The sequence below is a fragment of the Momordica charantia genome (genome assembly GCF_013281855.1).
Source record: "Momordica charantia cultivar OHB3-1 chromosome 6 unlocalized genomic scaffold, Mcharantia_2.0 BLBB01000006.1, whole genome shotgun sequence".
Classification (NCBI taxonomy): domain Eukaryota; kingdom Viridiplantae; phylum Streptophyta; class Magnoliopsida; order Cucurbitales; family Cucurbitaceae; genus Momordica; species Momordica charantia.
The window spans coordinates 940,219-964,742 of record NW_028275164.1 but is presented as its reverse complement, the minus strand read 5'-3'; the positions used below and the strand labels follow the sequence as shown (position 1 = coordinate 964,742).

At 35.9% G+C, this 24,524-nt stretch overlaps 1 protein-coding gene across 12 annotated transcripts in view; it reads right to left on the bottom strand.

Moving 5' to 3' along the window:
- The window catches only part of ATM (Serine/Threonine-kinase ATM-like protein), a 64,230-nt gene that overhangs the window by 36,507 nt on the left and 3,199 nt on the right, over positions 1 to 24,524 (bottom strand). For 10 of the 12 annotated variants that reach the window (XR_015791726.1, XR_015791727.1, XR_015791728.1 and 7 more), the window contains exons 4-25: positions 24,287 to 24,448; positions 23,946 to 24,141; positions 23,649 to 23,805; positions 23,424 to 23,563; positions 23,221 to 23,308; positions 22,744 to 22,847; positions 22,540 to 22,638; positions 21,211 to 21,267; positions 20,952 to 21,021; positions 11,950 to 12,024; positions 9,945 to 9,986; positions 9,748 to 9,818; positions 9,514 to 9,562; positions 8,801 to 8,872; positions 8,039 to 8,164; positions 7,829 to 7,918; positions 7,564 to 7,751; positions 5,552 to 6,158; positions 5,394 to 5,465; positions 5,117 to 5,281; positions 4,175 to 4,300; positions 701 to 828 (exon numbers count right to left, since the gene is read on the bottom strand). Coding sequence is in view for 7 of the 12 variants with exons in the window: in XM_088125746.1 (XP_087981872.1) it covers positions 701 to 828; positions 4,175 to 4,300; positions 5,117 to 5,281; positions 5,394 to 5,465; positions 5,552 to 6,158; positions 7,564 to 7,751; positions 7,829 to 7,918; positions 8,039 to 8,164; positions 8,801 to 8,872; positions 9,514 to 9,562; positions 9,748 to 9,818; positions 9,945 to 9,986; positions 11,950 to 12,024; positions 20,952 to 21,021; positions 21,211 to 21,267; positions 22,540 to 22,638; positions 22,744 to 22,847; positions 23,221 to 23,308; positions 23,424 to 23,563; positions 23,649 to 23,805; positions 23,946 to 24,141; positions 24,287 to 24,448 (2,884 nt within the window). In the remaining 5 variants the exon portion in view is untranslated. The other 2 variants (XM_088125747.1, XM_088125748.1) reach the window with 2 other exon arrangements.

Below are 24,524 nucleotides of genomic sequence, written 5' to 3'. Positions count from 1 at the left end.
TTTGATGTAGCCGTTATAGGCTGTTAGAGGCATTCTTTAGTTAGTTGGTTGTTTTAGTTAAACCTGTTAGTTTGTTTTAAGCTTTAGCTTTCAAGGGCTTTTGTTTCCGTGGCCTTCTCCTATAAATTGGAGGCGTCCTCTTCATTATTGTTAGACTTTTCTACTTTCAATAAAATTCTTCTTCTTGGTTACACCTTCCTTTCTTTTCTGAAACCCCCTTTTTGTGTTTATATCGACAGCTGCTACTTCTCGTCTCTCTTTTCCCTCCTTTTTCAGTTCAGATTTTCTCACACTACTTTTCTACGTTATCTTTTCTTGAGCCTTTCACACCTTCTTTCTTCATATGGAAGACCTATAAAATCCCCATTATTGCCTCGCTCTTCTATCAAATGTTTAGAAGTCAATAATATTTTCCGATGCCACAAATATCTTATAATATTGGATTATGTCTTCTATATTGGAAATTTGAAACCAATCTCCAGTTTTCTAAGCATTTGACCACATTTCAAATTTTTCACTAAACTGTCCACAAATTTTCCCAGACTAATATATCGGTAAATAAGTTCCAGTTTGAAAACAATGAATAGAGAGATATCAGAAGATTTAATTATTACGACACAACTCACAAGAAAAGACTAGGGAAAAAATTGAAGGAAGTAAAAAAAATTATATAATTTTAAAAAACATCAAGAAAACCTACCATATATCCTGGAAAAGTTCCTCATGACCATCCCATGTCTGGAAGAGAACACCTATTCGTTTTGCCAGAGAAAACCTAACTCGATATTCTGGATCCCGGAGCATTACAAATAACCTTTCAATCATTGTCTACATTGGTCCCATCATAACATCAATTATTAGGAAATAAGTTAGTCCTACTCTTTACTAGAATGGAAGTGTTTAAGAAAAGAGATAGAACAATGCACACACAAAAGTCCTCCCTTCTCAATATGTTTTTTTTTTCGAACAAGATACAAACTTTTCATTGATGTATGAAAAGGAACAAAAATTGTTCAAAGATACAAACTGTCGAAGGAGTGAAAAAGCAATAAAAAACGGAAAAACTTAAAGGGGAGTTATCAAAGCCTCCCAATTAGAACAAATAATACTAAGGGAATAATTGGCAAATAAATTTAAAAGAGAACACCAATGAGAGACTTTTAAACTTGACAAGACAAAAACACTCCTAGCAATCTAATTTTGCCCTCAAAAGTCCTTTGGTTTCTTTCAAACCAAATCTCGGATAGTAAAGCTTTAATAGAATTAACCCACAAAACAATAAAAACAAAGTTCAGAGAAAGAGAAGACAACAGACACATAAAAGATAATAAACAAAGCCTACGAACTATAGACAATAAATACATACAAATTGGTGGGGGATGTAGTAGTAGTTCTTGGTGGGATGTTTCCAACACGGCCTGTGATGGAGAAATTTTCTACTTCTTAGGATTGGGAATGGGAAAAATACTATGTTTCAGAAGGATAATTGGGCTGGAGCATTTTCAGGTGATCTTTCCTAGGCTCTTTTCTGTTGCTCCGCAGAAACTTATTTCTGTAAAGGATGCTACGGACTCTGAATATTCTGCGTGCTTCAAGAATTTACTAGTATTTTTTTTTATAACTAGGAGTCGAAACTTTGTTCCCTATACCCAAGTGCAACTACGCCAAATTCGGGAGACATAAAGAGTTTTTGGCATTAAGCTCACCGGAAAGTTCAAACTTGAGACCTCTACGCCAGTATGACCAAGAGACCCAAGCCTTTGCCAAATGGGCTATCTTTTTTTTTTTTATATGAAACAAAACTTTCATTGAGAAAAATGAAAAAGATACAAAATACACCAAAAGGCCTAAAATGGGCTGTCCTTTGAGGGCAAGAAGTTACTAGTATTGTAAATGGTGCAACTTTGGGGAATATAGTTTTTGGGGGAGGGTGGTGTCCTCTACCCTTTGTACTTAGGTTGTTTCTCTCCCTTTTGTCGATTCATTCTTGTTTTTTTAACAAGAAACAACTTTTCATTGATGTATGAAAAGCAAAAATATTCCAGATACAAACCCCAAAGGGGTGAAAAAAAAGAGAGAGAATAGAAAATTATAAAGAAATAATATAACAAGAGCAATACAAGCTCATAAAAGATGCAAAGCATTCTAAATCAGAACACAGAAAAACTGCTTGCTACAAAGCTTGGAAAACCAATAGAAATTCAGAGCCACGACCACAACAGAGATAAAAACTTCCTTAGATCCATAAGCGAAGAACAAACTTAATATGAGCCAAGTAGAAGGTATCTGAAATGCTGAAAATGCAGCAAGAATAGACCAATTCCATGAAGTTTATCAAGGAGCAGTGGAGCACACACCAAAAAACTAAGTCTCAATGCTATCTTCAAAAAAACCTCCAATAATAAACCACCATATGCCAACCCTCAAGTGGAAAAAGAACCTTAAAGAATCTCACCAACGAACCAACCAACCCAACTAAAGCTGCAAAACTTCGAAAACTGCAATAAGAGAGAACATTCCCATTTTTCAAACTTTTCAAATAGGAACAAAAGTATCAAATAGGAACAAGAGTAAATCCCCATCTCTTCAAAAAAGAGAGAATGGTTGTTTGCTTTGGAGAAACTGTCTTCTCATATTTTTTTTTTCTCATTAAATAGAATCTGGAGACCCTCAAGTGGATTCTTTCTTAATGTATCAGTTTCTGTCTTTTATCCCGGAAAAAAAAAATTTAGAAGAATCTGTAAATGTGATTTTTCGGTCAAATCTTTGGTAACATCTTCTAATCATTCCAAAATAGATATAAGATGGTTCAAGGTATGCTCGAAAACAAAAAGTCCAAGAAAAGTTGACATATTTATATGGAATGCACACTTTTGAGGCATTAATATGGCGTCTTCAATGGTATCTGTTTAATGTTTCCTAGAGGGCGACTGGCACGGCCGAAAGGCGAAACTCTCGTCGTAGTTTGGCGACCTAAAGGGCGGACACCTATTTTTGTTATCTAAAGGCGAAGACAAGTAAGCTCAATCACACTTTCTTTTTCATTTTTCCTACAGTAGTAAATGTTAGAAACAATTGTTCTTGGGTCTTGGATAAAGACTCTGGAAAACATTTTTCAAATGCTAAGTTGACAGGTGCTGAAAGGCAAAGCAAGGTTGTATGGATCAACACAGTTAAAGCTTTCTTTGTAATACTTGGTTTGAAAGGAACCAAAGAAAGATCATTTGTTTGGTTCGAATTATGCAAAAGGTCGTGCTTCTATTGTGGTTCTCACGGTCAAGATTGCTCTCTAGTTATCCATTCAATTTAATTAATTCTAGTTTGAAGGTTTTTTTTATAAGTTGTTTAGGAGCTTCTGTTTCTGAGTATTTTTTCAATTTTATGCTAGTATTCTTTAAAGGGGGGAGGGCATGAAGGAAGTTAAAGTTGTTTACTAAGCCAAGAAAAGATATCCACACTAAGCCAAGGAAAAGCATACAAAAAAGCCCCCACGTGGCTTTAATCAGAAACCATCATAATAACAGATGAGTCTTGAAACTATCTCCCAAACGTCGGATGGCAACTCAGTAAAGGGCAACTTGCAGCAAAAGACAGGGGCTTTAGAGAGGAGGAAGAAATAGCTGGAAATTTCTCGGGAAAACCTAGTAAAACTATGCCTCGGCCAGCAAAAAAAAATGGTTTGAAAGGCAGAATTTCTGTAAGGAAAGAAACTGGGAGGATGAAGTTGAAAAGGCTAGCTTCACTTTGGTCCTCTAACCAAATTATTCAGTAATTATACTGCAGTGATTTGAAAAGTGGGTGGCAGCGCCTCATAATATTTTTTTCAATTATTTTATTTTTTTAATTAAAAAAATTAGGAAATATCCTCCAAAGACCTCGTTTCATTAAAAACTCTTGATTAACTCTAGTTAGAGGACTTTTTTAATATTCCAAAGAGATTCCATGCATGTCAATGAAAAGTCCCTGTTCCTATTTAAAGAAAATAAACAAAAAAGTTCTAAGACCATCCACCAATCGGTAGCAATAAGTTCAACCAACCCCCACACTATCCCCGACCTTAATATTCTATTATTTGTAGCATAATGAGAAAGGACTCGATAAAATGTCTAGCATCCTGTAATTCGCTAGGAATATAAAAATAAACATATGTGTTTTCTTGCATTAAAATGATTACCTGACCAATTTGTGGATTGATTAAAATTAAGTCACAAATGCAATCAATAAGCTTAATACGCCCCAACCAGTCAAGAAGGTCAGCTTCAGCAATCCTGTTCACTATTTTTCCAATATGAACCAAGTTCTGCAATTAAAAATTAGCATTAGTTAATTGACTGATCAGATTCATTTCAACAATATCTGGAAAAAAAATTAAGGAAAGGAGCATCAATGTCGTCCTGACAGGTCAAAAACCTAATTCCTGATAGAACTATGCTGTAAGACTTTAATTTTTTTTTTTTTAACAAGATACAAACTTCTCGTTGATTTAATGAAAGGAATAGAATGTTCCAGAAATGCTGTAAGACTTTAAATTATTGACATAAACACGGAAACCAGTACATTCAACTTAAATGAAATTATCTCACTGCAAATTATAGGTTAAAAAAACATAAAGAGAGAGAAGTCTTTAATAATATAAATGTACACAACAGGACACAAGAATCTGATAGTGGAAGACAAAAACCCCTTCCGAATCTTGAAACAGAGGCAATTTTTTCTATATATAATAGAAGACTTTTATAAAGCAAAATAATGGATGAAACTTTAACTGGATCAGGAACTGAAGCGCCCACAATGGAGCACCAAAAAACTCTTCCACACATTCCTTCGCCCAGTGATTTCCAATAATTTTTTTTTTCACAAGAAACAAAGTTTTCATTGAAATATGAAAAAGAAAAAAAATTGAAAGATACAAAACTCTCATGCAAGTGAAAGAAGACAAAAATAAGACAAAATAGATCAAAAAAAACTAATGAAAAATAAAAGCCTAAGCCACCCAAGAAGAACATATAATTCTAGGAGAATAATTCGCAAATGAATGATAAAAGCCTTTCAATAATGTATATTCTTCCATGCGATTTCCAATCAATTTTCAAACAGAACAAGATCAAGAAATTACCTTCTCAAGTTGTGCATCCTTAAGAAATCGACCACCATGCTTACTCTTCGCAACCCCATCCAAGGATGACAGGTTCCTAAGTAAACCACCAACAGCATCAAGTGTGCCGTACAAATCCAGCTTAAGATTCACTTTTGTATTAATCAAGTTGTCCATTATATTCATCTGCAAAAGTACCGAGGAAATAATGTTATCAGTAACATTTTCAATTTTTCCAACTTCTTTGTAGACTTAACGTTTGAACCAACTTCACGAAATGGCTGATTAGTCTTATTACCAAGTTCATAACTTTTTCAGAAGACGACCACAATATGTTTTGACTGAGATGGTACAGAATCTCTTCGCATACCTGAAGAGGAATAAATACAAGATTAAAACCCCCATTATAACGAGAAAGCATGATAGTACTAAATAATTGCTGAATGTTCTATGCACCTTTGAATCGCATTCTTTCTCAAGGAGTTCAAACAGAACCTCCCATGTAACTTCATGCAAAACCGAGCAAAAACTTGAAATAAGTGATATCATCCTCAGCTTCCAAATTGTTGCCGAAGACATGCCAGGGGCCATACTCCTCTTAACAGCCAGGACATCCATGTCATTGGAGTCATCATTCACATCCAACTCCACATCCAAAATCCTACTCACTTCAGTATCAACCGGGGGAAAATTCCCCAGAGTAATAGGTGCATCAAAATCTTTCAAGATTACCTCAGAATGAAGATTCTTATTGGATCTAGAATATTCTTGATACAGTTCAGAAAGTGCTTTCAAAAAGTTTTCCATAGAAAGAATTAATGCACCATACAGATCAACATCCAGAGCATTATGATTTGTTTCTGATTTGAAAATGGGACAGGAAGCAAAGCTTCTAAAGGATGTGACAACAGAACTCGTTAGGTCAAAGAAGGAATCAGAACCAAAGCAATTGAAATGTTTAAAATCCCTGCAGTACCCTTGGATAACATTAACAGCATGACCTGTCATTTCTAAAATGTAGTGGCCCAATCTGGAAATGAACAAAGACGCTTGCTCCCTTTGCCTGATGAAGCATGTAAAACAAATGTAAGATGATAATAACTGCATAACAACCACAAGAAAATGCTGCCTAAGGAAGTAAAAGGAGTTTTTTTTCCACATCTCAAAGACATTAAAGGTCCCATGTTAAAATTAGCTGAGTACTAGAAAGCTTTCTTTAAATCCAGTAATTGATTCACGCTAATCTATTTATCAACACAAATAACCATAAATAAGTTTAGTTCACACATGCAAGTTTGGTAGTAAATGCATAAACTGTTCTTTAAAAAAATGTTGCTCCCACCAAACCTAGAAGAAAAACTATACATAAGAAGACTCTTGGACGTGATTAAAGAAGCTTTCCCAGGTTCTTTGCCCTGAAACTTTTACTCCACATGTGTTCTCGATTAATTATCTTACTAAAACATTGACAATTTACCCCAAAGTCTCGAAAGCTTGGCTGAAATCTTGTTGGGTTTCCAAGAGTCCAAAGAAAGTAAATATTATGACCTGGTTACCACACTTGGGAGGCTTAAACAATGCTGACAGATTACAGAAGAAATGTGCCGAAAATCAACTTTGAATCCTTCTGTTCAAATACTCCGTTTAAAGGCGGTGGAAGAACAATTACGTCCGTTTTTTCACTGCTCCTACAGCAGGAACTGCTGAGATTATATTCTTAGAATCTTTGGTATTTCTCGAGTATTCAACAAAAGTCGATTGATAACATTTTTCAACTACTATACAGTATGAAGCTGAAAAAGAAAGCAAATTTAGTGTGGATTGATGTCACTAAAGCTCTTATTTGAGAACTTTTTGGTAGGAAAGAAATCAAAGAATCTTTGAAGCAAATTTACAACCTAGGCAAGAAAGGGTGGATTCATCCAAATTTCATGCTTCTTCGAGGTGGGCTTTTTCTAAATACTTTTGCAACTATTCTTGGAATGAAATACTTCATAATTGGGAAGTCTTTTTATAATTTATCTTGGTAGTTTCATGAGAATGTTATTAGTAAGTTCTAAATTTTAGAAAAAAAAATTAAAAAAAAAAGGATTGCTTTCCCTTTCCCAGAAGTAGATAACAAAGACAAAACTAAGCATATGGCAGCCGTTTAAAGAGTAGAGTATATGACACCCATAACAACCAACAAATTGAGAAGACACATACCTTATTCCAGATAAGAATGGAAACAATATTTTTCATTGGGATAGATGGGATCAATAATCAAAAACTAAATACCAAAAAATAAAAAAACCAGTCAGCACAAAGTACATATACGAAGTAACAAAACACAGGCTTGCAAATATGTTCCCAATAATTGGCAACCAGAAGAAAGAAAAGGAGCATTCTGAACTTTAAAAGTTAGGAGGCCTCTCAAAACATTGTGAAACTTAAATAACATTGGATGTAAAAGCACAGATGTTAAGAACCTTATCAAAGTTGAACCGCATATGAAGTTTGCCAGTAAAGCACATAAAATGAAGACATTTGATAGCAGCACTTTTTCCCTCTCCACATCAATCAACGTTCCAAGAACATAAGTCTCCATTTCATCCAGCAGTGGATCTCTGATCTGACGAGGCAGATGAATAGCCTTAAGGCCTAGCGATGGGCATACCTGAACCAACAATTATAAAAAAAGTGAGAAACTACATAGGTAATAATTCAGAAACAGAACAAACAATAAAACGCCACCTTAACACTAGAACCAAGATGTATTTTGGCCACAACTTCAACAGAACACTCAAAAACTTCTTGCGACCAATCTTGATAAGTTTCTTCTTTCTGCAAATGCAATCAATTTTCAATTACCAATAAAATCCTCAAATCTATCTTTAATTTACAGTGTTAAAAAAAGAAAAAAAAAATTTTATAGTGTAAAGTCTAAAGATATTGTAAACAGACCACATCTTTCTTTATACATTCATCTAAAAACTCTGTAACATCTCTGAAGGGAGCACAACCCGCACAAAGAGCATAAACAGCTGCAGGCAACAAGAATATCAACTCCCTGTTGAAACTAGCAACCTCCTACATAAAGTCCGCAGCAGTTGTCAATTAACCATTCAAAATGTCCCTAGCAAGTTAACTTGATCTGAACACCTTAGGAGTTACAAAACCAGATATCAGGATTGCCTGTGTGCGCCAATGTGACCAATGTTAATATGGCAACTGCTTTGAATCTCAAGATTTAGAAAAAAACGCATGAATATTGACAACAATCAACTCCCAGCCTTCACCTCATTGAACTAATAAACTAAGGACTTCTGTGATGAAAATGAAGGAGAGTTTGGCTCTCCTTTTATAATCCCTCCAGTAGCTTTAAAGTTACCTCTTGACTATCCATTTCTTATAATAAATAAATTTTTAGACTCTAGCAAGACAAGACATCCCTTTATCCATTTCACAAATGGTCCAGATGATAATCCACAGACATTTTTTCTTAATGTATATACCATTTAAGTTCTCTAGCAAAATTGTAAAGTCTTTATGTTGCACCCTTTACATTGAAACAATGTTTCCTACTTAACAAGTTTTCATTATTGAACTAACAGCTGATTAGTTGCTACATATTTAATGATTCGGCAATAAACTTAAAAGGAAAACAAATTTAAAAAATAAAAACAAAACAAAAACAAAAATCATAAAGAAATAGTACGAATAAACCTTCAAATTAAGATGGCCTAGAACTGCTCTCAGAAGATTTTTCCTGAGATGGAAAATGTCTCGAAGGTCACCCTAGATGAATAATACAAAAAGAAAACTGCATGAGTCAGGAGTTCATTCTCAATTGAATCTCATATGTAATATCAAACTTTCACCAGCACCACATGGCACATCTCAGAACGAGTAAACTCAATATTAAGAATAAATAGTAAAAGAACTTCCCGAAAATGTGAGAATGCAATTCTATACTAAGTGAACTGTAAATTCATCCACCCATTATGCAGCTTAAACTAAGTCCAACTGCACATATATCTTGACCAATCATTAGGGGAAAACAGCATTTTATACTAATTTGACTAAACTTTGAAGAGATCAAAAGAAGCTCTAATTCTTTGCCTGAGTAGTTGCTCAGGAAAGTTTCTTTTTTTCATGGGAAGGCTATGTCTAAGAATATTGTGCAAAGAGATTCCCCGTGATTTTCATTGACTTCTCGATTATAATACCCTGTTGATTAGGTTGCAAAGGGGTGGGTGGCTTATTTCAATTCCTGGTCCCAACTCCCAAGGCTTATTTGTCCACTTAAAGAGCAAACTTAAAGATAGAGCAATTACAGCTACTGGACAAATGACAAATTGACATTCTGAGCGTCGCAAAGTGAATAATGATCAAGATGACATATGCAGAGACAGAAATTCCCTGCTAAAGCAACTTACTTGAGACCCTTTCCTCGAGAAGTAACGGGATATTAGGTACAAAGCAGATCTGGAAGACAACCGTGATCACATAATTAGATGACAACATTTTCAATGTAGTTTTTTTTTTTTGGATAGGAACTTTCAATGTAGTTTTCATGTTTCAGTCACAAGATTGTGTTTCTTTGGAAGTAAAAGAGGATTCAAAAAGTTTCCAGTAGGATTAAAAAATGGTCAAAAATTAAAACAACTTACATTGACGGCATTCGTTTGAAAAATAAATGTTCCCAAACATCTTGAGGAATCACACATGTCTTCATCAAATCCTGAACAAAGAAATTGCTACATGAGGGACTCGAGCAAATGTTCTAGGATGTTAACAATACAGTAGAAAGACTCGGCCTAACTACTTAGAACAAGAAAGTACAGTCATCGGGACATATGGAACTTACTCGTTCAATTATTTTTCCAAGAAGCAAAAGAGCAGCTTCTGCCTGCATTGATTCTTAAATACAATGAACCTCAATATAGCATAGCCTTAAAATGTATGTGTCAAAATATTTATTTTTACAAGACATAAGTTCATACTCCTGAGGTGAATTCTAAATAAAAAAGAAAAGTGACCAGACACCTATTTTATTTGTAATAAACAAATCACCATCTATTATATAATCAGAATTCGGCCACGTATACTTGTAGGAAGTTGATTTTAGCACAAGGACATTTCAGTTAGATGCTTTACCTGGTAGCTTGATATAGTAGGTTTTTTAAAACCAGAAACGAAACATTCCATTGATGTAATGAAGAAAAAAATAGAAAAAGTTCAAAGATACAATCTCCCAAAAGGGGAGAAAATAGCAAAAATTAAGAAGCAGAATCTAACCGGGAAAATAGATGCATCCCTATTAAAACAAATATTGTGAAAAGATTAATGATCAAACAAGGATGATAAAGAACTTGGTAAAGTAGGTTAGTCAGCCAGTATTTAGTAAATTTATATTTCCAGTTTCGGTTAGGTAATCAGTCATGAGAATTTGTTGAATCCAAAGGATCATAAATGGCATTGACACCAACAATAAGGAAATTTCTAGAGTTGAAAGGATTCAAGATGCAATACAAGCTCTTTTCCAACGGTCTACTACAATATTCCATCTGGGCCATTTCTTTACCTACCAATTTATTATCTCCCCATCTTCTATGCTCCAAAGGTGGTTGTGTCCAAAATTGATAGATGTATAAGAAACTTTCTATTTTAAGAATCCAATCCATAAAAAAGACATTTTTTTTAACAAGAAACAACTTTTCATTGATATATGAAAAGGAAAAATGTTCAAGATACAAACCCCAAAGGGGTGAAAAAAGAAGAGAAAGAATAAGAGAAAATAACGGAGAATTAGCACAACAAGAGCAATACAAGCTCGAAGAAGATAAAAAGCATTCTAAACTAGAATTCAGAAAAACTGCTTGCTACAGAGCTTGAAAATCAAACTAATTCCAAAGCCAACAATCGCATGAGGGAAAAAACCTTCCTTAGCACCAAAAGTGAAGACCAAACTCCAATGAGAACCAAGTAGAAGCTAGGGACACAAGAACTAAACCGCAACCGAAATGCCAGCAAGGAGTAATCACCCAAAACTATTATTAAAAATTCTGAAATAATTCTTTTGATTGCATTAAATTTATGAACGGCCTTTCTTCTTGTCATGGAAAAGCTTTAAATTTATTAATTCTATTATTTGATCGATATGGAACACTATCGTGCCGGTTGATTAATTAGTAAGATTTGATTATTGATAAGGATAACATGCAGCTATCTCAAAGTCTTATTCCAGCTTTCTGCAAGGAGTTATGGAGCTTGGAAAATCCAGAAAAATGCAAAGTTCTTCAATGGTCTCTTTCCTTGAGTGACCTTTACATGAATGATTGAGTTCAGAAAAGAAATCACAGTGGATACCTCAATCCTTAAGAGTGTTGACTTTGCAGAAGAGCTTGGAGGATACCAATAACCTCTTTGTGTTCAGTCTAGAGTTGATCGCTCTACATAGTAGACTCTTAGAGGTTTTTTAGCTTATGTTGCCCTGACCTAGACTTTTTCCAATACATTTTACGGTGCAACGTCCTTTTGGTCAAAAGCTGAAAAGTTACTTGAAAGTTACTAAAAGTAAACAATGTTTGTGCATTATTTCGAGAAGTTTGGCTCAAGTGCGAATCTTACACATACATACATACATAAAAGGAAACAAGCTAAAGTTTTCAGATAATTGAAAGTTACTACAAGAAACAGGAATTTAAGCTTCAATTAAGAGCATAAAGCTGAAACCCCCATTCCATAACAAACTTTCCATAAATAAATCAAAGAAACGAAAACGAAACGAAAAACCAATTGTTTGTGATATCCTGTAAAAGAGTGCAATTAAATATATCATTCCCAAGCCACAACAAGAAACGCAAACTTACCACCACAAACACGTGACTAAACATGGGCAAGCCATGCATCAAACAACTCCATATTGATTGCCAGCCTTGATGCAACTGCAATTTCAGTCAAACAAATTCAATCAATTTTCAATAGGAGCAAGGAGTGTCCCTCACTCACAAGAAGGAAAAAAAAAACTGTCGTATTATTTTATTCAACAATGTATTTCAACAAGATTTCAATAATGTTGTAGTCATCAAAAAGATCTTGGTTCGTAGCTTTCTAATTTCCATCAAAAAGATCTTAATAAGATTTCTAATTTCCGTCTAGCTTCCTTTTGTGAAGAAAGCACCTCTTCCTCGAATGCTTCATTAATAATCTTAACATGAATGCCACACACATTGTCATCCAATCTGTTCTCATTAAATGGAACATTAATACCCAAGTCATGCATGGAAGACGTTCCTCTTACGTCACCTACTTCATTGCGGAGTTTGTTGTTCAAAGAATCCCATTAATGTGTACCTCTCCTTTTTCTGCAGATAAAATAACGTGTTAACTTGAAGACTTCATTACTTCCAGAATTCTTCCTTCATCAAGCTTATTTGTGAATCGCCATAGATCCAACTTCTGAGAATTTAGAAACTTCTTTGGAGAAACATCTTCTGGAGCAGCAGTCTAATGGCAATCAGAAACTCGTACACTTGTGTTAAAGATGAATAAATCACCACTCAACCCAAAAGCTTAAGCTCATGGGTTGGGTAAATTTAATTCATATATTGGATATCTAGCACTCCCCCTCACTTGTGGGCTTGGAAAATTGCAACAAGACCCAACAAGTGGAAATTATAATAAATAGGGAGGAAATAACAATGCCGAACACAGGGATCTCCCGCTCTGTTACCATATTAAAGATGAATAAACCAGCACTCAACCCAAAAGCTTAAGCTCATGGGTTGGGTAAATTTAATTCATATATTGGATATCTAACAACTAGAACAACCCAATTTTTATTTTATAAGAAACAACGATTTCATTGAGAATAATGAAAATAGATACAAAAAGAACAAGACAGGCATACAAAAAGACAGCCCTGAAAGAGGGAACCCCCTAAAGAAAAGGGCTCTAATCCAAAAGAATGATACCTAACTGATAATTACAAAAGGCCTTTGTGACCAAACCACATAAAGAAGTATTAAATCTAATGAGATCCCAAACATGATCAACCGATATCTCCACCTCCTAAAAAGTCTATTATTCCTCTCCAGCCAAATACCCCGTAAAGTAGCCAGAAAACAAGTCTGCCACAAAAAACGCCCCTTGTCACGAGGGGGGGTGGGGGGCAATAGGAACAACCCAATTTTGGATTATTTATCCCTATTGATTCGGAGGGAATCTGCACAAATTTCGATTTGTCTGAATACTAACTTCATTGCAATCAAGAAAGTTCAAAGATTTAGAGGACACTCACTAAACCACAAAGATATGTTCCCAATGCATCGACATGTTGCCTAATCCAGAATTTCAACGGTAGGCCACAAATATTTATCCAACCACCATATCCAAAATTTACTTGTTTATTTCTATGCTTGGCAAAATTCCACTTCTCAATTTTCAAATGGAAGTCTCCCACTTCTATTTGCTTCAAGTTTTGTTTGCCATGAATGGATTAATCTAACATTGTTGCGAATACTTTTCTTTTAAAGCAAAAAAATCTTTCTCCATTCATCATGAGAAAAAAGTCTAGTAACAACCATGAGATATTCCAATCAATCTCAACTACCTCGCCTCATTTCTTTCTTGACCCATTGCTAGTACTTTTTTACATTTCCTTTCCATGAAAATGCTAGAACTAACTTTTTTTCTCCTCCATGACAACCTTTTTTTTCACTCTATAAATCTTCCTTTTTCCTCTAATAGTGTCAGCATAGGAGAGTTAGGACTTAACCACCGAAGTCGTCTTGATTTTTTTTTTTTTATAAGAAACAGAATGCACTGGACCAAAAAATGGAGAAGACAACCCGAGGGCAAGGGCCGAGGAGGCCATCCCCTGGAGAGCTAGCTACCACATTACAACTTTCTAATCTCGTGAAAGTAAGGCTATACCGTAATTACAAAAGAATCTCCTATGAGTAAGGCACCAAAAGACCGTAGCAATTTCTACATTTTTAAAAAATATATCAAAAAGGAGAAAGGTATTGTTGAAAGCTCTTTCGTTCCTTTCCTTCCAAATACTCCGAAGAAAAGCTCTACCAGCACAACCCCAAAGAATCTTAGCTTTTCCTTACAAAGAACCCTCAGACAATTTCAACAAGCCAATCATCTATCAAACGTTGAAGACACCCCGAGAGACCACATTTCCTCATCAAAAAAGACCAGCACCTTGTTACAAAGGTGCAACTAAGGAAGAGGTGGTCAATTGTTTCCTCATTCCTAAGGCCGAGAGAGCAACCCGAGGGGGATAACACCCTTTTTTTTAATATCCGTGAGTGTCCGAACCAGCCTTTTTTATAACACCCAATTTTTTAGTTTTTTCTAAAATTTTACATGGGTATTGATGCTTCTGTAAGCAAGACTCCATAAAAACACTTTGATAACTTCCAAACCAAATTTATAAAAGGGGATTTTAGTTCATGGGAGACTTCCATTAACTTGAGGAAGTCATCTTGATTGAAATTTTCCATTATTTCTAGACAAACACACCTTCAACATATCCTAGAAAGCAGACTCAAACTATGGTGGTCGCCTACCTATGATTTAATATCTTACAAGTTATCTTGGAATCAAATGTAGTAGGATCAGACAATTATCTCATGAGATTAGTCAAGGTGCGCGTAAGCTGGCCCGAACACTACGGATATCAAGAAAAAAAATATCCCAGAAAGCGAGCAAGCCACCTCTGTTATGTCCAGAGAGGCCATAACATTATTTCAACCTCTAGAAGTAGGTCATACAACACATTCAACATGGAATCTAAAGTCAATTTGAATCTTTTGAATATACCAAACTCATCTCTATCTTGTTTTAATAAATGTGCTTGAATTGGATTGTGCATCAACTCAACAAATAAATTTTCAGACCACTTTAATTTAGAAGACTATCAAAATATTCCTCTTCATGTCTTCAACAACGAAGCACTCACTCTTAGCCTAAACACAAATATGTGATGTAGTTTGTATGTTGTGTTGGTTAGTTAAGTTGTTAGTCTTATGTCTACTAAGTTGTTAGTATTTTAGTTGTTGTAATTGTTAGTTACTGTGTGGTTAATGGTCCAGCAGCCTCTATAAATAGCTGTTGGATTTCAATGTTTAGGAGATATAATTCTCTTCAAGAAATCCACCCGTGTATTGTACACCAAATTGGTATCAGAGCAGCCCGTTTTCTAGGTTAGATGACGGGAAAGAAGTCGATCAACTTGGGCGACTCTTCCCTCGATAACAAAGAAGTGGAGCAAGCCTCCATTCTCTCGCCACGATCACCAACCGCACACTTGATGTCGGTTGAAGGGGAGGTGAAAACCATCCAGCGGGATGTTGGCGAGATTAAACAAATTTTGGAGATCATCCATGACAAGCTCGAGGCAATGAGTGTGCAACATTCACCGGTTCGAAACACAACTCTGCCGCAAGAAAGAATGGATCAAGAAGCAAGGATGGATGACCGTAGACAAGTTTTTCCCAAGAAAGGCAAGCTGATCCACCAAGAAGACCACGGACAGTTCGTTTGGGTCCAAGAAACCTTCAAGAACCGTGCCTTTTCTAGCAAGAAGTCAATCGCAATCCTCTGTTTCAACGGCGACGCGAGAATATGTTTGATTCTTCAAGTGATGAGGACGAAGAGATAATCGCCTTTGAGGGGGAGCGTTTTGGTAGGTATCCTAACCCAAATAGGAATCAAGAACAAAATGATATAAAATGAAAATTGATCTTCCTGGATTCTTCGATTGGGTTAAGAATGTAGAAAATTTCTTTAGTTATATGGGAACTCCCCATCACAAGAAAGTTTGATTGGTGGCATTAAAACTAAAGGGAGGAGCATCGACTTGGTGGAACTAGCTAGAAGTTAATAGGCATCGTTATGGGAAGCAACCCATCCGCAATTGGGAACGTATGAAAAAGCTTATGCTTGAGTGTTTTCTCCCAATAAATTTTGAACAAGTTTTGTACAATCAGTACCAGAATTGTAGGCAAGGGACAAGATCCATAACTAACTATTCCGAGGAGTTTCATTGGTTGGGTGCAAGAACCAACCTTTTGGAAAGCCAACAACATTTGGTTGCAAGATTCATTGGTGGCTTACGGTCAGATATTAAAGAACAGATTGCTTTGCAACCAATTGGTTACCTCAATGAGGCTATCTCCACCGCAACCACCATTGAAGAGCAAGTTGGCAATCGTTCCAAGAAACAGTATGCACAGCACAGTACTTGGGATCAGGGCGGCACGTCCAAACAGTCCACTATTCAAGGAGACAATACCACTTCCCCCAACCTTTCATCCATAGCTCCTAAAGGTAAGTCCCTTGACACTGATTCTAGTAAACCTAAACAAGATGATAGTGTGGCAGGGAAAAAACAGGGGAATGTGTACTCTGCCAAACATTGGGTAAATGCTTTTGGTGTGGACAAACCGGACATTTATCCAATGATTATCCTCAACGGAAAGCTGATAATATCATTGATGAGGAGGATGTACAAGAAGACAGTGGGGAAGAGTTAGACGAGGATGTTGACCATGCCGCACCAGATGATGGGGACCCTGTCTCATGTGTACTTCAACGAGTCTTGTTGACACCAAAAACAGAGGTAGCCTACCAAAGACATGCTCTATTCAAGACTAGATGCACCATAAACAGGAAAATCTGCAATGTTATAATTGATAGCAGCAGTACGGAAAACATCATTGCATGTAAGTTGGTGAATACCTTGCATCTGCCTTTATCCCCTCACCCCACCCCATATAAAGTGTCTTGGATTAAAAAAGGGGGTGAGGCACATATCACACATACTTGCACAGTGGCATTATCCATTGGTGCAACATATAAAGACCAAATTGTGTGTGACGTATTGGACACGGATGTTTGTCATATTTTACTTGGAAGGCCATGGCAATTTGATACCCAAGCTCTCCATAAAGGTAGAGATAACACTTTCGAGTTCCTCTGGATGGGCAAAAAAGTGGTCCTTCTACCATTACATCCTTCCAAATATCTTCCTTTGAAAGACAGTGAAAAAGGGAAGGGTAGCCTTTTCACTGTTTGTTCTGCAAAACAGTTCCTTGGACAGTCTAAAGAACCTATTCTAGGATTTATTGTTAAAGAATTTGGTTCGGAGGAGGGTAGTTCTCCTATTCCTCCCAATATAAGTCAGTTATTGAAAGAATTTGATTCCATTTTGGAAATACCAACTGGATTACCCCCTCTTCGAAATATTCAGCACAATATTGACTTTTTTCCGAGGGCATCACTCTCTAATTTAGCACATTATCGAATGAGCCCATCTGAATACAAGATACTTCATGATCAAGTCCAGGACTTACTTGATAAAGGGCATATACAACCTAGTCTAAGCCCATGTGCGGTGCCCGCCCTCCTAACTCCAAAAAAGGACGGCACTTGGAGAATGTGCGTCGATAGTCATGCCATAAACAAAATAACATTCAAATATAGGTTTCCCATACCCAGGATCTCAGATCTTTTAGACCAGTTGGGCGGTACTACAATCTTTTCTAAGGTTGATCTCAAGAGTGGATATCACCAGATTCGCACTAGACCCGGAGATGAGTGGAAAACCGCCTTCAAAACGAACGAGGGGTGTTTGAATGGCTTGTTATGCCATTCGGGTTATCTAATGCTCCAAGTACATTCATGCGACTTATAAACCAGGTTTTGTTCCCTTTCATTAACAAATTTATTGTTGTTTACTTTGATGACATTCTCATCTATAGCCTTAATATGCATGATCACCTAGAACACCTTAGATTACTTTTCACTACTTTGGCTTCTAATAAAATAGTAATCAATATTAAAAAATGTCTCTTTGTTACAGATGAAATATCCCTCTTAGGTTTCATCATTGGGCATAATAAATTAAAAATGGATCCTTCAAAGGTTAAAGCCATAGCTGAATGAGGGGAGCCTAAAACAGAAAAGGATGTCCAATGTTTCTTAGGGCTTGCATCATTTTATAGGAAGTTTATTAAACATTTTAGTTCGATAGTCGCCCCCTTAACAATCTGCTTAAAGAAAGGACAATTCTCTTTGGGTCAACCACAAATAGACAGCTTCAATATCATCAAAACTAAGCTATGCCAAAGCCCCGTCCTAGCCCTCCCAAACTTTGATCCCCTTTGAAGTGGCTGTTGATGTGTCCGGGATTGGTATAGGCGCTTTCCTATCTCAAAATAATCACCCTTTAGAATACTTTAGTGAGAAACTTAGCCCATCCCGTCAAAAGTGGAGCACTTATGAACTAGAACTTTATGTCCTTGTCCGTGCGTTAAAACAATGGGAGCATTATCTCCTAAGCAAAGAGTTTATATTGTTTACAGATCATTTTTCCTTAAAATTTTTGCATAGTCAAAAGACAATAAGCCATATGCATGCTCGTTGGTTGTCATTTTTGCAAAGGTTCGAATTTATGATTAAACACAAAGCAGAGATAACTAATAAAGCAGCAGATTCTTTAAGCCGGAAAAACAACCTATTAGCCATCCTTAAGGGTGAAATTATTGCCTTTGATTATCTCCAAGATTTGTATGAATCAGATAAGGATTTCCAAGACATTTGGTACAAATGTTCTAATCATATGACCATAGAAGACTACCATGTCGTTGAAGGTTACTTATTTAAAGGAAACACACTTTGTATCCCACACACTTCCCTACGGGAAGCCATTCTGCGAGATGCTCATGTTGGTGGCCTTGCGGGGCATTTAGGCCGCGATAAGACCCTGGACATCGTATCCTCTCGATTCTATTGGCCCCAAAATCCGCAAGGATGTCTCTAACTATGTCACTAAATGCTTTACTTGCCAAACATATAAAGGCACTATGCAAAATACCAGACTTTACACACCTTTACTAATACCCAAGAGTATATGGGAGGACCTGTCCATGGACTTCATTTAAGGACTCCCCCGAACACAACAGGGATTTGACTCAATTATGGTAGTCGTAGACCGTTTCAGCAAAATGGCACATTTTGTGGCGTGTAAAAAGACCTCTGATGCTATAGCTATAGCTACATTATTTTTCCGAGACATTGTCCGTCTCCATGGAATTCCTAAATCTATAGTTTCGGATCGTGATGTCAAATTTTTAAGCCACTTTTGGCGCACGTTGTGGAAGAAATTTGAAACATCCTTGAAATTTAGCACAACGAGTCACCCGCAAACTGATGGCCAAACGGAGGTTACAAACCGATCATTAGGCAATCTCATCCGATGTATCAGTGGGGATCATCCTAAGCAATGAGACATGTCGCTAGCTCAAGCAGGATTTGCCTACAACCATATGAAGAACAAAACTACAGGGAAGTCACCATTTGAGGTAGTCTACACTAAACTTCCTAGATTAACCTTAGATTTGACAAATCTTCCTTCCTCTGTCGATCTCAGCTTGGAGGCAGAAGAAATGGCAAGCCGTGTGACAGAATTACATCAGGAGGTTCGGGGCCACATTGAACAATCCAATTCTAAGTACAAGGCTGCGGCTGACAAGAAAAGAAGAGCGAAAGAATTCCAAGTGGGTGATTTAGTCATGATTCATCTAAGGAAAAGCCGATTTCCAACGGGAACCTACTCTAAACTCAAAAAGAAGAAGTTGGGACCCTTTAAAGTAATCAAGCGCTTTGGATCTAACGCTTACAAGCTCCAACTTCCAGCTACTTACAACTTCAGACCCATATTCAACGTGGCTGATCTCTACGGTTATAACCCACCAGATTCCTTTCAAATAACCCCTTAAACTCGAGGACGAGTTATTTTTAAGGGTCAGGGAATTGATGTAGTTAGTATGTTGTGTAGGTTAGTTAAGTTGTTAGTCTTATATCTACTAAGTTGTTAGTCTTTTAGTTGCTGTAATTGTTAGTTACTGTGTGGTTAATGGTCCAGCAGCCTCTATAATAGCTGCTGGATTTCAATGTTTAGGAGATATAATTCTCTTCAAGAAATCCACCCGTGTATTGTACACCAATATGCATACCCTCAATGCAGCGACCGTTAATTTCCATAATGCATGGGAAGAATCCTCAAGAAAACTAATCTTGATCTAAAAGAAACAATTCTTGAATACCTAACTTGAAGCAAATCCTCAAACGTATTGGAAGGAAAACCTAAGAGAAGAGAGCATTTTTCTACTATTCAATGGGTATCAATAAAAAATTTTATTACCTTAAAAAAAAAAGAAAAAAGAAAAAAGAAAAAAGAAAAAAGAAAGAATGGGTATAAAATATTATATACAACATAAAAGCTTCTCTGGTTGCCTTTTACTTTTGAAGTGTGGAGTTGGGTGTGGTAAAGTTTTAGGTTATTGTGCAAAAGGCAAGCTTTTACGATATGATGAAGTTGTTTGAGACCTTTCCTTCAAGGGAAAGGTTATATTCTCTGGCAGACAGGTTTCTTCATTGTTTCTTTTTTTAACAAAGAATCAATGAAAAGGGAAAAATGTTCAAATATTTGGGAGAGAAAGAGAACTAAACAGCCAAATAAAAAACAAACCTCCAAATATTACGAGAGAATAGAGCATTGAAGAACAAAACACTAATATATTGACAAAACAACGAGACGAAAAGGAATATGAGAATGTTTTTGGGAGCAATTAGTTCATGGGGAGATGTTTGGACTCTCTTTGAACTCTTAATTCAAATTTATTTTGAAATTATCCATTATTTTTTATTGCCAGAAGTTGGAAATCTTTTTTGTAAGTTTTGTTATTCCCTCTTTTATGGGCTTTATTTGTTCTCAGCTCATTCATTTATCACAATGAAAGTTGCTTTCCCATATGAAACAAAACAAAACAAAGAAACTAAAAAAAAAGGAACGTACCTTGTCCTCAGATGAACTTTCGGACCTTTCAACAGAATCCAATAACACCACAGAAAGTTCTTGCAGACTCCTTCAAATTCATGTGGGTACACAGACATATGAGCTCAATGAGACGGGGAACTGGAATATATACTTTCACTTGAAATAATAAATAAACAGGAATGTGAATGAACACCAGGCAGCTAAATGTGGCATTAACTTGACTACAGGTTTGTATATTCAGAAGATTAATATAAACATGAAAAACATAGTAGCTTACCGCAATGTCCACAATAAACCATCATATGAATTCCCCACATTTGCATCTTTCACTATTCTGCAACATGCTCAAAAAGATTGAAATTGTGTCCCCATGCTCTTTTTCACGAGTGTTATTTGTAGATTTAGTTAGCATGAATATTATGATTTTCTTAGTAGCTTTGATTAGCAATTTAGCATGAACAATGTGATTGTCCTTTTTCAGTATTGACTAGCATGTATCATGTTGTATGACACGCATAAAGAGAAGGCTTGCAACTAGTACCTTCGCATCAAACTCAAATAGAACAAATTCAAGAATATATTAATGGTTTATAAATTATTTTATGAAAGGCAATGTATTTAAGCAAAAGTCACCCGATCTAAATAGTATCTCTCATATCAAACCAGATGAAGTGAAAAACAAATTTTAACGTCATACTTGAAACATGCAATATCGTAGAAACTGTTAAGACTTAATATAAAGTTGGCATTTCATGAGGTTTAAAGAGGCAGTGACAATTATGATTAGAAGAAGGATTAAAATGAAGATGAAAATAAAAAAGGATTAGTTTCAGTGGCTCTTTGTTTCAGTGGTCTTCACTGTCACTTTGCTCATCAATGTTCTATTTTGGCTATTGTAATTTTTTGGATTTTTACTGTATTATTTTGGTTGCTTGTTCTTTTCACTCCCTTTGAGAGGTTGTGTCCTTGAAATTTTTCTTTCTTTTCAGAAATGTTATAAATTGTAACACTTCTGTCGATGAAAAGTTTTTCTTGTTAGAAAAAAAAGTCACCAAAAAAATCAAATCTTATAAATTGTAAGGAACATGAGCTCTCATTACGGTTTGGTCCTTGATAGGTTTTTACATCTCTTTAGACTTCGACGGTCAAGGATATTTAACTACTCTTTAAGTCTTATTTTGTTAGATTGGAGCCCTTTTTTGTTTTAGTTTGGCTCCCTTTGTCAGGGTTGTCTTTGTATGCACCTTGTATTCGTTCTTTTTTTTCGTGAGTTTCTCTTCAAAAAAAAAATACAGATAGGAGATATAGTTTCCCATAAAAAAATCAATATGAGACAGAGATACAAAATACCTTGTAAAAAAAACCTAAAATTAAACTATTAACCTATGCAAAAAGGCATCATAGCATGCAACTAGAAAACATGAAAATCCATCGGAACTGGCACTAGGGTACAAGAAGTCTCACCATGAAGTAGTGGCTAAGTCCCGATATCACAAATATCAAAAGAAAAACATGACACAAATGCTCTAAGACAAAGAGCCTAAGGCAGAGGAATAATCTAATATCACAGAGAGATGGTAAATCTACAACATGAAACCAAAGTTACCTCTCAAAACCTAAGGAAATTGCCTCAAACCAGTAAATGAAAAGATCCTTACTGATGCGGGAATGGTAATTATGGGCTAGACAACAGAAAGCTGCATTCCTACAAGATAATCAATCCAGTCACAAAAATAATGTCCCAGCCCCCAGTTAAATTAATAAATAATGCAAGATCACGTTTCCATAATCATACAGCTTAGAAATTTACCATAACCATTTCCCTTTAGCAAGTGCCTCTTTAAGATGAACACTAGCTGGGTCCCTTTTAACCCGCTTTTCAGTTGATATTGCTTTTGTAGGGGTGACACATGCCTAAATAAATAAATGAAATCCATGTGCAACCAATCAGGGAAATTTCTAGTGCTCAAACACTATGGGAATAATCACCACTCAAACAACTAAATTATGGTCCTAAGATTTCTGCAATATAAAAAGACCAACAACCAACAGGAGAACTCATAACTAAAATTAGAAGACAGAAAGTTATGACAGAAGAAAGATTAAGATGAAATGAAATAAAATCTAACAAATTAACAGAAGAGCAGTCGAAAAATTTTGGATACTGATTTGGGATCTCGTTAGAGCAAGAACCATCTTATTGCACATTAAGTGATCGATTCAAAATAACAGCTCACGTCAGTGTAGCATGGTAAATAAACGTGGAAGTACAGTTTGTTTAGAGTACCCGATAGAGTACAGCTGCAGCAAGTTCTACCAACCCACAATGAGAGCTGCTCAGAGTTCCAAATTTATCATCTTTGTTAGTATCAGACCTGAAACACATCAAGTATTTCCAATTATCATGCATTATCAGATTATAAACAAGTTTCAACCTGAATCAGTTAAAAGGAAAAAGGTGAAATCAAGAGAGAATACGAAAATACAAACCAAGGCACCCCAACACTAGATATACTGCTTTGATCTAGTTCCTTGTAAAGTACATCGAGTAGTTGTTCTATAAAAAATCTCTCATCGTCAGCTCCTCTCATTAAACTTGTCTGCAACCTCCCATAGAGAACAAGAGCATCCTGCCAAAGTAACAAGTTAGGAAAATGTTATTAAAATAATAAATGAAAAGAACTAATAGTTAAGTTTGTCAAACTTATTTCATACCTTTAGAGCTCGATCATGGGTCGCCATCCAGCACCGAAACACAAATTGCTGCACAGAATTATGGATTTCCAATAAGTTACTACCAAGATTAGGACCATCCTTTAACAGGTATGTATTAACGCACTCAATAAGCTTGCGTGATATTTTTCCTTCGTCCCTGACCAAGAAAAAGAATTCATTGTTTCACTAAAACAGACCAATGATAGAAATGCCAAGATCAAGTGAACAAATCATGGAATGGATACACAAGAATCAAAATGGTATCAATTTGGGTTAAAGGCAAGTATTATCAATTACCTCACGAGAGAGAAAATCTTAGCAATTCCATTTACAATTTCATGCCTAATACTATCAGGAAAGTCACCAGGAGGATTTTCCAAAAGTGAATAGAGTGTTAAGATGCACGGGAGGAGCTCCTCCTTGGAAGTATAATGGTTATCATTCTTCCCAACTAAGCTTCCTTCCACCTTCTCCAAGTATAAAAGCATGAGGTCTTTCCACATGGAATGGAGAAGTTAAGATGAAATTAAACATTATATAGTAATCCCGATGATAAGTAATTGTAAAGATGAAATTTAAATGTCAGACATAAATCATAATAATAAACATTTCTCAGGTTGAGGTATGACAGAACTTACTGCAATATATGCGCTTCCTCATATGAAAACGATAATCTCTCACAGCAACTAAATGCCTGATTATAATCCCATAGTCAGATTGAAAGGATGATATACTACTCAACACATCCCATACATGAGTAAAGAGCATCTTAACCACAGATATCAATGGTACTGCATTGCCTGAGACAAGTAAAACAAGCATCATAAGTGTAACTTTCAGATATCCTGTCAAGAAAGCTTTGGTAACATTTACAAA